Consider the following 13140-nt stretch of genomic DNA (forward strand, 5'->3'; position numbering starts at 1 on the left):
TCCCCAGAGTTGACAACGCACTAATTTTGAGATTGCATACGTGCACGGTTGCCTTTTTTTGTAGAAATAACAACATTTATTTAAAGAAATGAATAATATTGCAAGATATTATTCATACTCGACAGACGCATATGAGTTTTGCTTATCTCTTCCATTTTCCTTGTACTCGTTATTATCATTCTCATAATTATTGTTTGGTTCTGAGCTAATGATTGTAAACACATACATATTCTGTTTTTAAAAATGAACAGCTTACAGTTTTACTTATTTTTGAAACTATTGAAATGTACTTAACACTTTATTGCCAACAACGTCAAATATATTGCATTTGAGTGGTTACATTCATAACAGTCAAGAACAAAGAAGAAACTCTCCATTTTACTATTTAAGATATACCAGGCAGAAAAAAGCTTTAGCCAAGCACACAAATCAGGATGTAAACGAATCTAGGTTTGAAGTTGGAACTTTACACACATATTTGAATAGTTATTGGTTTTACAAGGGGACAATGTTTCAAGGCACAAGGGTTAAACAAACATTGCTCCCAAATGAAACATAAAACGTAAACGTAACGTAACATAAACAGTTAAACATAACAAATCAAATTTAAATGAACTTCGTGAAATATTTATCATTCAAAATCATCACTTAAAAGTAAATCCTATCAGCTAACATGAGCAAACAACTCAAAATTTGAATCAGATTACTTTGCCACAAATTTGGTTGTCGTAGATAGTCATTTTCGTGTGTAATGTTTTGACGGCAGTCACATATCCAATAGATAGGTAGAATAGGTTCGTTAGATTGCTTTTGATACCCGAAGGGCAAACTGTCCAGAAATAGAACGAACAGAAATACTCAGGAAACGAGACAAAGATTTTCACGTTTCAGGAATTTCACGATCTGCCTGATCTTACAATCGGCCGCCGACATGGAGAATCTTTCTAATCAGTTTTTGCAGTACCAAGAGAGCCTTGAGGAGCCGGTGTATCGGATCGTTTTCTACTAAGTAATTGAGCATAAATGTGATTTATGCCCAGTGCGTAGTGGTTTATGCGGTCCTTCAAAGTAGCTTTCTCTACAACTTACGATATATTTCATCACTTTCCAGTATGTATACGTTTATGGGCTATTATAGCACGTTTTTTCGTAAATCTTTTCTTGCATATGTCACAAGAATAGGGCTTCACTCCAATGTGTCTATTTATATGTATCTCAGCGTTAGTGGAATGACTTCGTAAGTGTGGTTTTTCTCTGTTGTGAAAGCTCATATGTGTATTTAAAGAAGACTTACGAGCAAATTGTTTCTTACATACATCACATGAATATCCTTCTCCCGTATGAAAGCAGCACACGTGAGCATTCAGGATAGATTTACGTGCAAAGCGACTCTTACACTTGTCACAAGAGTAAGGTTTGTCCCCAATGTGTTGATGCATATGATTTTTGAGGTGACATTTTTGTACAAACTTTTTTTTACACATTTCACAGGAGAAATTATACGGCCTATTCTTCACGTGAGTTTGTCGATGAAAATTTAAGTGACTTGTAGTCTTAAATCGCTTGCGACATACTTCACATTTGTGTGGTCTCTCACCCGTATGACAACGCATGTGAATTTTTAAATGAGAATTATTTTTGAATGTTTTTTTGCATACTTCGCACGATATTACAGTGTGTACTGTTGTATGCTTCTTCAATTCGTATTCCTCAATAACTTTCTCTTCACATACTTCGCTACTGGAAGTCTTCGGTAGTACCTTATGTATCTGCATATGTGTAATTAAATCTGACTCAAGTGTAAACCATTGGCAACAAACATCGCAAGTATGAATGTTTTTCGGGGTAGGAACTGTGTCATCATAAAAATTAGCTTTTTCACATTCAAATTCGTGTTTGGCATGGACAGCGAACTTATGTCTTGTTAGACTCTCTTTATGGTCAAATACTTTCAGACACGTCGTACAGCTGTACGGCGGCATATCGTCATCGGTCTCAAGCTCAACCAGAACCGTGTCCGCCGAGGCTATCACTTCGGTGTAAAAAAGATCTGGAAAAAATAAAACGGTGTATGGTACTCCTCTTAAATGTAAGGCCGCATAGTTGATTTTATATGGGTCAAATCAGCCGGCGCAATCAGTCTTAAGCGTCCAAAGAGTTGACAATTCATTTGTACTTTACTAATAAGTGACTGTGTTGAGAACAAATGAGATACAAATATATTTCACTAAATGAAATATTGCCTCTTTTATTTAAGGTATCATTTTCAGGTGAGGCCACCTTGTGTGGTAATATTTAACATTGTTTTGAACGAATATTATTTTTCTTACAAATGTGTAAAAGTATTGTTTTGTTGTTTACAACAGCTTGTGTCCGTTTAATTTTGATTTCTCTATAAATTTATTTTCACATAAATCACAGGAATATCATTTTGACCTCGCATGAAAAATTATATGAGCGTTGAATTTAGTTTTACTATCTTTTTTTTTAAACAGGTAACACGATAAAGAAGATATTCTTTGGGTTTTCATAAGTTATTTTTTATGAATCGCAATATGTTATACCTATATTTAAGACACTTGATTGTCAATTTTGACAACAGAATTTACAAGTACGGTTTTTTTTTGGACTTGTAAGTTATCTTTAAAACGAACTGCAATCAGCATGTCCCGTGAGATGTTTCATGAAAACGAAAAGGTTCCGGAACGAATGTATTTCCGCAGTACAATTGCCCTGAAAAAAAAAGTATGATGTACTTACTATTCAAAACAGATGATTTAATCTTAATGTAACAGCAATATATTTGCAGTTTTGAGAACGCTTATGCCCACTTACCAAGTAATAACATGCGTGCCATGGTTTCCTCCAAATCACATAATGATTGAGAATATTTGACGTATTTTTAACAAAATGTTAGATCAGATAGATGCATTTTTAAGCAAAATAAATTGCTTTTCTGGTAACTTAGTTACTAATTCGACGATACTGCCAAATGCATTAAAGCATTGGCTTTTGGTGGCAGACCGAAAATTATATGGCTGTATGAAGCAATAGCTAACAAGAACATGCACTACTTCAGGATAAGTGACGGGAGAAAGGCGAAGATACGCTCGAGGGCATAGAGTGAATTAAAACCCTTTCATGATACTAAACAAGTTTAAAAAATACACTTACCTCTTCTTTCATGCATAGCTTCATTGTATCCTTAAATATGGATAGCACTTAACCATATTAAATATAAAACTCCCGTCAAACAAATATAAAATTGCGTGTCCGCTATGGTAAAAATATGTTTTTAATATTTTTTTCACCTCGCTTCGTCCACACAAAGATAACAACTTTCATACAAAATCCAATCCTGACAACTGCCATTCTCTAAATCTACATACTTTTCCATTCAATATACTTATGGGCATTATTTTGTAGAATACTATATATAGCACTCTCTATTATAATATAATCATTATACCTGTAACATTTATAGTCTAATTTTTTGAACACTTATTATATATCATATATATGTGTATATGTATGTGTCGAATTCGCATAAACCTAAATACTTTGCAAAATACAACTAATGTGATCACTGAAGACGAAAGAGTCACAAACTCCAGCCTTAACAGAAGGTCCGCGTACAAACACAGTTTAACAATAATCAATCATCATTTTTCAGTACCAACACTAGCTGTCAAGACGTCAAAATTCTACATCGTATATAAAAAAAACTACGAGAAATCTTTTTTATATCGCTTGCTCTGGGGTGGCAGAACACCGGGCACAACACGTAAATGATATCAATTTAGGCTGTTATTGTCCTTTACTCATACCAGCTGCCAAACTGTTATTGATTTTGTATGTCTCTGTACTTTATTCAATAAAATACAGAAACTACGATAAACACTGACATATAAGTAAGGCGACAATATACTGTGAACTTTAAAAATATTGAAATACTTTGTGCAGTTTGTGCTGCCAACATCGAATACTGCCGATGACGGCCAAAGTGGCCAAATATATCGAAACGCATACTTATTTCTACGGCAACAAAAGGGTATTACGATATACTGGCCGTCGCTATCTATTTCTATGCACGTATATACTGACTGTACACAGCGGCCTTACGGGGAGAATATACGTCTATGCTTAATGGCGTAAGTCATTGCATCTTGTATAGTTTGCCCAGATCTGAACAGAACACATCCAATGTAGAAAAAGATAAAAATATACCTTTTATAAAATAGCACTGGTTTAAAATAATTACGAATAACCAATTTTATCAATTATAATTTCAATGCATATTGCAATGAATGCGTATAACCTTAAAACATGTAACGTTATCGCAATAACGTTATTCTCGTGATTAACGCTTAAACCACATAAAAACTACAGCACAGGTATGAAACTATAGATAAAAATATCGAATTCAATTACCTACACATACACATTAACGTTATTATGTAAACGATATCGTTATAACTCGTCGTTGTGCTAGCGCTAAGCGATATCATCGAGTACGCGAAGACGTAATAGCGACTGAAGAAAGATGACAATAGAACACGCTTGGTCATGGAGTCCACAATTATTAAATACCGTTACGAAGTACACAAAACACTGGAATCTAATGATGAGTCGTGATTATCACTATAAATATACATTACCGTATTGTAACGTTATTAAAAACCGTTATGCAGTATACACATTTTTGATACAAAAGATAACGTTATCATAACGATTTTTTAATAACGTTATCAAGGCTTGCATGGAACTATGCAATCTCAAGATTTCACATGCATTGCCAACTCTGAGGACTGAACACGGTATTCTTCTATACTAAAACGTCACCGGCTGTCATACCACACCAGAACAAAACACTAATACTTGTTTGGTGACAACAGAAGTATTTACAATAAATTATTATACCCCGATTTGTAATAATATTTCAAAAAATCTACCAATATGATGTATATATTTTGCCTAAAATTTAATTAAGTAGGAATAACTAAGAAAAAAAGTATCAACTGCTATAATAAGTCTTACATATGAACCAAAAAACGAGAGATGACGTTTCAGGTAAAATATTACATGCCATCCGGTTACCAGTATGCAAGATATAATTAATATTTTTGTATAATAACCAACAGCGAATTTACTTAAAAGGTACTAATATCCAATCGAATATTTTTTGCTAAAATATAATCTTATCATATTGCAATTGTTCTTTACAACCAATAATAAAAATATCCGCGGAAAAAGCAGTATCCCCCTTATTCATAAAACGTTGCATCCTGCTACGAACCTCTCTTTCTAAAACACAGAAATGTCCAAATGAAGAATAGGGAAAAACGATTTTATTAATTGTTTGTTACCATTATAAATCAAAATCGATATCTGGTAGATTTTTTGGAATCTTATAACAAATCAGGGTATTGTTTTATTTTGGGTACAATTTAAGCAAATACTAATAGTTTATAATTGTGTTATTACTGACCCCGATAATTCTTCGATCTTCTTCTGCATAATAATCTTTAAAAATATTGATGTAACAAATAAAAATGAAAATACCAGATCTCGGGAATGTAATATTTGTGTACACGTAAGATTCGAAAAGGAAGTAGTTTCGAAAATCGCCAATCTCTACTGACTTACGCTATCACATTGATAGGACTTCGCATCCCATGTGAAGACAGTCTTAATGCGACTCTTCGATATTCGTTGTGCGTTCGTGTTTGAGAGTTTTAAATGTTCAGTTGACGGAAGAGATGTACTTATAGCAAAGAGAATTGATTGTAATAGAGAGGTGAAGTCTAAGAAATAAACGTGCCGTTTAGTTTGACATCCAAAACAGATGGCGCTGTACTGTACAACTTTTGACATTCAGAGTTAGCGCAAAATGTATGGAGCTGTACAGCGCCATCTCTTTTGCGCCTGCGCCTGTCAAATTCGAAGCACCAAATTGTGTTACATTTTACACATCTTACTCAATCAATGTATCTTTGCTTATAGTAAGTACCAATTAATCAGCCTGACTTCGTTTTTTTTTTCAAGCAGACATTTTATGTACCAAAGACCAAAAAATAGTAAAGACGCATTCTTTATTACAAGCCGCGTTTCGTTATAGATGGCGTTACACAGCGAGGTTTTAAAATACATACATATTTCTTATGGCCAAATATGGCACACTTACCTATGTTTGAGTCTCGTCAGGTCAATCAAAGAATAGGGAAAAATCTGTTTGTAGCCATACAAAGCCAGTGTACAGTCAAAAATATGCGAGTATTGATTGCACTAGACGAGTAATCTAAAGCAATTTAGTGCTTCGAATTTGCCAGCTACACGAGATAGCGCTGTACGGCTCAGTACATGCGGTAACTCTGGTTGTCAAAAATTTACATTTGTCACTGAAGTAGACTACTAAATGAAACGATGCAGTGCAGCGCCACCTGTTTCCCTTGTCAATGTGGGTTACCTCTCTATTATAGTCAATAACTCTTCCGATTAAAATCTTGCCGTCACGCCATCTATAACGACGAGAAACGTTCCAGCGTATGAACACTAGATAATAGTTTTTAAGATTGTCTGGTCTCGGATTGTACCCAAAATAAAAGTATGCCGGTTAAACTGAGCGCCTAACTAGATCCTATCCTCGTTTATTCTACTCATGTGCCGTATTCAACCAAAAGGATGATGGTAGGTTGTTAAACACGAATATTTAATTAAAAATCAAACTGTCCAACAACCGACAACGTAGAACCTTTTGCTTGTTGACGACACGTTTGAATTATATTTAGTACTTACTTGACACCAAATCGCCATCACTCTCCGACTTGAATTCCTTTTTCGGGTCTTGACCTGTAACAAATAGAAGAATAAGTTTGTATCATCGACAGTTTTAGTTGTGCATTTTCCGCAAATCGACAACCATTGTGACTATTTTGCGTGCAATACGAGGTAACGCTACTCTAACCATCCCAGATCCTCCACCCGAGGTTGCTAACTGCTTCCTTAATGAAATTAAAAAGCACTGAAACCAAAGCTGCTTAATAACAGATTTTATAAATAGAAACGCCAAATTAAAGCGGATATTACTATGAACAAATTCGTTGCCTCTGTAGCGGTGGCCTGACGAAAGCTTGTCAAAATTCTCAAAAGACTAAATTATAATCTCACAGTAGACATGTGCTTCGATAGCAAAATCACCGGCGGCATTTTGACCGGCGGCGGCGGCGTGATCGGCGTGACTTAATTTTGGATCTCTAAATTAAAGTCTTCTGAGTATTTACTAGATGATCCAAAACATATTACGTGGGTTCTCTAAATTATTTCCAAAAATAATATTGTCTTATGTCACTTAGCAACCAATTAAAAGGACGCTTTAAAATGCCATATTTCAGGCAGTATAAATGACTTTGTAAGCGTAATATAAGACACAAAATGATGTTTTATATAAATTAAGTCGTAAGTTAAAAAGTAAATCTCTACTTGCTTTTGCCAGCTGCTGCCTCTAATCTTTCATTTGACTTCGTCAAATGTATAAACGTTAGCAAATAATGACGCACAGATGTGAGTAGGTACACTATATTTGTTTGAATATTTAATGTATATCAGAACTAATTTATCGTCTAGGCGCGTCCACACAGAGCGAGCATATGCGCGAGGCAATTTCCTCGCACATAAAACGGCCAGTGTAGACGTGCCTCGGCCGAGGAGGCCTATTTTCGAAAGTAAACGTCTCTGGCAAGGTGATTCACTAAACAGGACGTCTAAGTGTAAGGCCTGAGTGGACGCTGAAGTTGGGCGTTCAGGGGGTGGCGCGTGCGGCGTGCATGTTAAACCAATGCAAACGTATAGGAGCGGCCGTTAGTTAGTGCACGCTGCTCAAATCACTTGTGAGCCCGACGCCACGCTGCACGCCACGCCGAACGCTCCGTTTCGAGCGACCACTGAAGCCTTGCACTAAGAACTATCCCGCGTCACATGGCACTTGCAAGGAAAATCATCGTTCCTACATACTACGCACGACTAACCAAAGAAAAACGAGCCCTCTGACGGAAAATTTAAGAGTAACTTTTTTACAGTACATATGGTACGCGTGTGGGAATGAGCACTTTCCGTGCATATGTCGAAACTTTAAAGAATAATATACTGTAATGTACTGTAAAACGTTGTACGATACACGTGCGAATAGATAATTCGCAACTCGTGTCGATTTAAAACACTCCCTTCGGTCGTGTTTTATTTCGTTGCGAATTTCCTATTTTCTGCACTTGTATCGTAAATAACTATAATGTTTAATTCGTTGTATCCCGGAGTTTTATGGACCTAATTTCTGTGACCTTATTTACCTTATGACATGTAAATTAAATTTTAATTGAAATATTATACATTGTAACTAATTGTATTGTATGTATGTTTTTTTTATATTTATACGAAGTGAAAAAACCCGGCCAAATGCGAGTCGGACACGTGCACGAAGGCTTCCGTATCATTACGCAAAAAACGGCAAAAAAAATCATGTTTGTTGTATGGGAGCCCCACTTAAATGATTAATTTATTCTGTTTTTAGGATTTGTTATTTTGTTGTTATAGCGGCAACAGAAATACATCATCTTTGAAAACTTCAACCGTTATCACAGTGTTGTGAATTTAAGCTTCGAGGCGTAAACTACAAGGGTCGAGTCGCGACGGCTGAGTCTAGAAGCCTTGAACCTTAAAGCCTCGACCGTATAAGCCTCAAATTAATAAGTTCGCGTCGCTGCTTACGATCACAGAAACCTCGAGTCTTTAGGCCTCAAGCTTTAAAGCCTCCTAAGCTTTGAATGTTTAAGTCTATAAGGTTAGGAGCATTTAAGTTTTAAGACTTAGACTAATAAATTAGATCTAGATTGATCTATTTGATAGTTATACAGGTTGCCCGTGAGGAACCCGAGAGATTTTAACAGCGTAATCCTGAGGTCATTAGAATTAAAAAATATTATATATTTTTTTGTAAAATAGAGGAAAAAAGAAAAAGAGTTTTTTTTTTTTTTTTTTCGACTGCAGATCAATTTTATGAGTGACATCAGTCTTTTGCGATCTGTTAATCACTACACCCAGACATGACTACAAAGTGGCTACTAACCTAGTTGGGTTCATAATATTCTTAAAAAAAAAAAAAACATAATAATACTTTCTGCCTAGAACGCTCATTGTTTGAGCTCTTAACGCTCGACTCAGGCCTTCGAGGTTCGAGGGACTTGAGCTCTCTATGAACCCCGAGTCTTAAAGACTTACTCTTAAGAGCTCATAAAAAGCTCGAGTCGTTAAGGTTCTGAACCGTTTTTGAGCTCAAACCTTCAACGCTTAAAGTCTTCAAAGTTTACCTTCAAGGTTTGCGAGTCTTTAAAGTTTCAAAGTCTTCAATACTAGTCTTTTAACAACACTAGTTATGACGGTTCATGAGATACTGCCTGGTGGCAGACAGACGTAGACGGACAGTGGAGTCTTATTAATAGGGTCCCGTTTTTACCCTTTGGGTACGGAACCCTAAAAACTGACAATCACAATACACGTCCTTAAGAATTTCATGTGTAATTTTAAGTGAAATTGTATATTGTGTGATATAAAAATCAATACCATGAAGCGCTGGTGGTCTAGCGGTAAGAGCGTGCGACTTTGTAACCCAGGTCGCAGGTTCAAACCTCTGCTCGTACGAAATAGTTTTTAAGAAGTTATATACGGAATGTCATTTAATATTTGCCAGTCACATTAGGTGAAGTAAAACATCATGAGTACCAGAGGGGGTTGGAAGGTCAGATGGCAGTTACTTTCGTAAAAACTAGTGCCTACGCCAATTCTTGGTTTGGTTTCCAAGCGGACCCCAGGTTACCATGAGCCGTGGCAAAAATGCCGGGATAACGCAAGGAAGATAATGATAATGATGATAAAATAAATCATACCATATAAGACTAAACAAAATAGCATGTTCATGTTAATGAAGGACTTCTTAATAACACTGACAATCAAGGGAAAATCAAAATAAAACAAAATACGTTATGGTTTTCGTTGAGATTCAAGATGGCGAAGACGTCTCGAGAATATTTTTTTTGTGTTTTGCTCATTTATGTTGTTCAAAGTGTAGTATTGATAGCTTATTATGCAGTGAACTATCGTGGAAGTGTGCAGCTAATGAAAAACTAATCTTGAAACGCGTTTAACCATGTTTTAATCAACATCCGGCAATCCATCGTGGCTTTTAGTAAAGTCCAGTTATCTCTTTACTAAAAGCAACTACCGAACAACGACATGCTCTACGAGCACACTTAAAACTTACAACGAAACTTGACATTGGCAAAATCATCATAGATTTGATGGAAGCCATATTTTAAAAGAAGAAGAAGAAAATACGTTATATAAAAAATGAACAGTAAAATGTCAAATTCAAACCTAAATCTTGTATCGCAACGACAAAGACGGCGCTAATGTGTTTCACCGGCAAATTCGAGTAATAAGCGAAAAAGCATAGATTATTATTATTATCTACTCACTACCTAATATGCAATAAATATGTATCTAAATTTTCTCCGCCGATTATACGCCGGTCGAAATTATCGGCGGCGCGAGGTAAAGATGCAGCCGACATATTAGCGAGAGGAGGCTCGGAACTGAAGGTGGCAGGACCGGAGCCAATCGTACCTCTGCCTTATGCCTGGCTCCGGAACATGCTGCGACACAACACCAAGGTAAAACACCAACAGTACTAGTCTAACCTAGGCACGTGCAGGCAGGCGAAGGAAGCCCTCTCGACGATCGACCCCGGTTTGTCAAGCTGAAGGGGCCACAGCTCCGGCTTCTGACTGGGGCCATAACCGGCCACGCCCCACTAAACAAACACCTGTTAACTCTACGTGTTACAGATAGCCCCGTCTGCAGGGCGTGCATGGAGGCAGAAGAGACAGCCGCCCACGTCATTCTCGAATGCCCATGGGTGGCAGAGTACCGGGCACAACACCTCGGTTCGCCGGGGTCTCTCCCAGAAGTCGTTGGCAACATCAAGGGTCTGCTAGGCATCCTGGTAGAGTTGGGTTGGCAAGAGTAGTGCCGACAACCCACCACACAAAATAGGCGCAATTAATTGACGTCGAGTTGCGGAAACCTAGCCCGCTAGTACACACATGTCTACTCAACTCTATAGGAGACCATATTACAAGCTTTTATTTAACTTGCAATGTTTGTATGTTTCGGCCAAATCTTACAAGCAAAATTAGACCCACTTCCCATTATTCGATTGAGCTGAAACTTCGCATACAAATGTAACTTGGGTGACAAATGTGACAATGCTTTACAATTATGGTACTATCGATCTGATGTGGACACAGGAGATGTCATAGGAACTCTGTAATAAAACAACGCAACCTTTTTGTGTTTGGGTTTGTTAGAATTCTCTCGATGAGTATCAGCTGTCTGTCGAAAGAGAAGTACAGTCAGCAATAAAAGCTTGTATCAAAAATCACATTTATGATAAAAAGTTATTTAGGTTGATTAGATTTCATTTAGTTACATCAACAACTTTTAACACAGCATAATATAAACCAGCGATCGGAAACCGGTATTTTTTGTATAAATAATAAATATTATAGAACATTATTACACAAATTGACTAAGTCCCACAGTAAGCTAAATAAGGCTCGTGTTAACATATAATATAAAATATTTATAAATACTTAAATACATAGAAAACACCCATGACTCAGGAACAAATATTCGTGCTTATCACACAAATAAATGCTTTTACCAGGATTTCAACCCGGGACCATCGGCTTCATAGGCAAGGGGCACTACCCACTTGGCCAGACAGGTTGTCATATATGGGATCGAAAACGGTATTTATCCGTTCTTTGTTAATTATTTCATTTCTATTTGGGCAATCTAATTAATACATGGTTATTTCGAAGTTTTTACAAAACAACGGTTTCGATCCCTGCTATACATTTATACACCCAATAGGTCACGCATAGATGTGACCGTGGGGTCCCACCCGACTTACCCAACTGATATTAAAGGTGTATTCACGACCGTATTTAGAGACAAAATGTCATACAAAGTTTTCTGAAATCGGTCTGGTTTTAGGCGGTTATCTCGCCGCTCCGAAGTTAAGAGTACCTTAAACTACGTCCAAGAGAGGTATAGGCATTGTGAATGTCATCTCGCTTTATGTGGTAGGGCACACCACAACGGATGTCATTCCAGATCTACAGCAGAGCCCGACTGCGGAAGTACCTCCACCACCTTACAGAAAACCGCAGCCAAATAACACTAGAACATACTCATAGTGTCGTGTTCGTGCTGGTAAGGTTGCCAGAGTGCGGAGTGTTAGGGTCAGCAACGCGAATGTAACACTTCTGGAGTTACAGGCGTCCATAGGCTATGGAGACTGCTTACCATTGGGCGGGCCGTATGCTTGTTTGCCACCAACGTGGTATAAAAAAAATAACGTGTCGTGTGCAAAAATAACACATAAAAAAGTTTTTTGATATGACCAAAAGTCAACATTTTTGCTCCTTATGACCTCGGGAACGCGTGGTTATAATATAATCTGTCGGGTAGATGCGCAGGTCAACACTTTATTCGATACGAATGACGAAATTATAAACGAACGAAGTACTTTAAGATAGAAGACGAAATACTTTAAGATAATTGATAAAAACTATCTTATGTCCTTCCACTGGCCTCAAACTGTCTCCATACCATATTTCATCTTAACTGGTTCAGCTGTTTACGCCCAGTGCTCTGCCATCTGAGCCACCAAGTCCTTACTCAATACAGCGAATATTTCCACCATATATGACCCTTAGGGATGCCCTAGCGGCATCTACCGTAAGTCTTACACTTAAACGAAAAACCGGAATTCCAAGTCATATTGGAAATTCACCAGTAACGATGCGCTATCCCATACTAAATTAATGTTCTATCAAGCAGAAACGTCTGTGTCTGTTGTAACAGCATCTTATGCAGACGTTTCTACTTGATATAAAATAATTTTTCATTTATAATAATATAGTAGGGATCATGGACCTAGAATACTAAGGACGTAGTTTCGCTAAAACACAACTAGGATTCCATCATCCATCAATTTCGTAGTATTTACGCGTGACACACACACAT

At 37.0% G+C, this 13140-nt stretch overlaps 1 protein-coding gene across 5 annotated transcripts in view; it reads right to left on the reverse strand.

Moving 5' to 3' along the window:
* Nucleotides 1-13140, reverse strand: part of LOC133531427 (gastrula zinc finger protein XlCGF57.1-like) — a 50013-nt gene that overhangs the window by 27038 nt on the left and 9835 nt on the right. For all 5 annotated transcript variants that reach the window (XM_061869635.1, XM_061869636.1, XM_061869637.1 and 2 more), the window contains exon 4: nucleotides 6796-6849. In XM_061869635.1, the coding sequence (XP_061725619.1) occupies nucleotides 6796-6849 (54 nt within the window). The remainder of the gene's footprint in view (nucleotides 1-6795; nucleotides 6850-13140) is intronic.

This window comes from Cydia pomonella, chromosome 25 (genome assembly GCF_033807575.1).
Source record: "Cydia pomonella isolate Wapato2018A chromosome 25, ilCydPomo1, whole genome shotgun sequence".
Taxonomy (NCBI): Eukaryota; Metazoa; Arthropoda; class Insecta; order Lepidoptera; family Tortricidae; genus Cydia; species Cydia pomonella.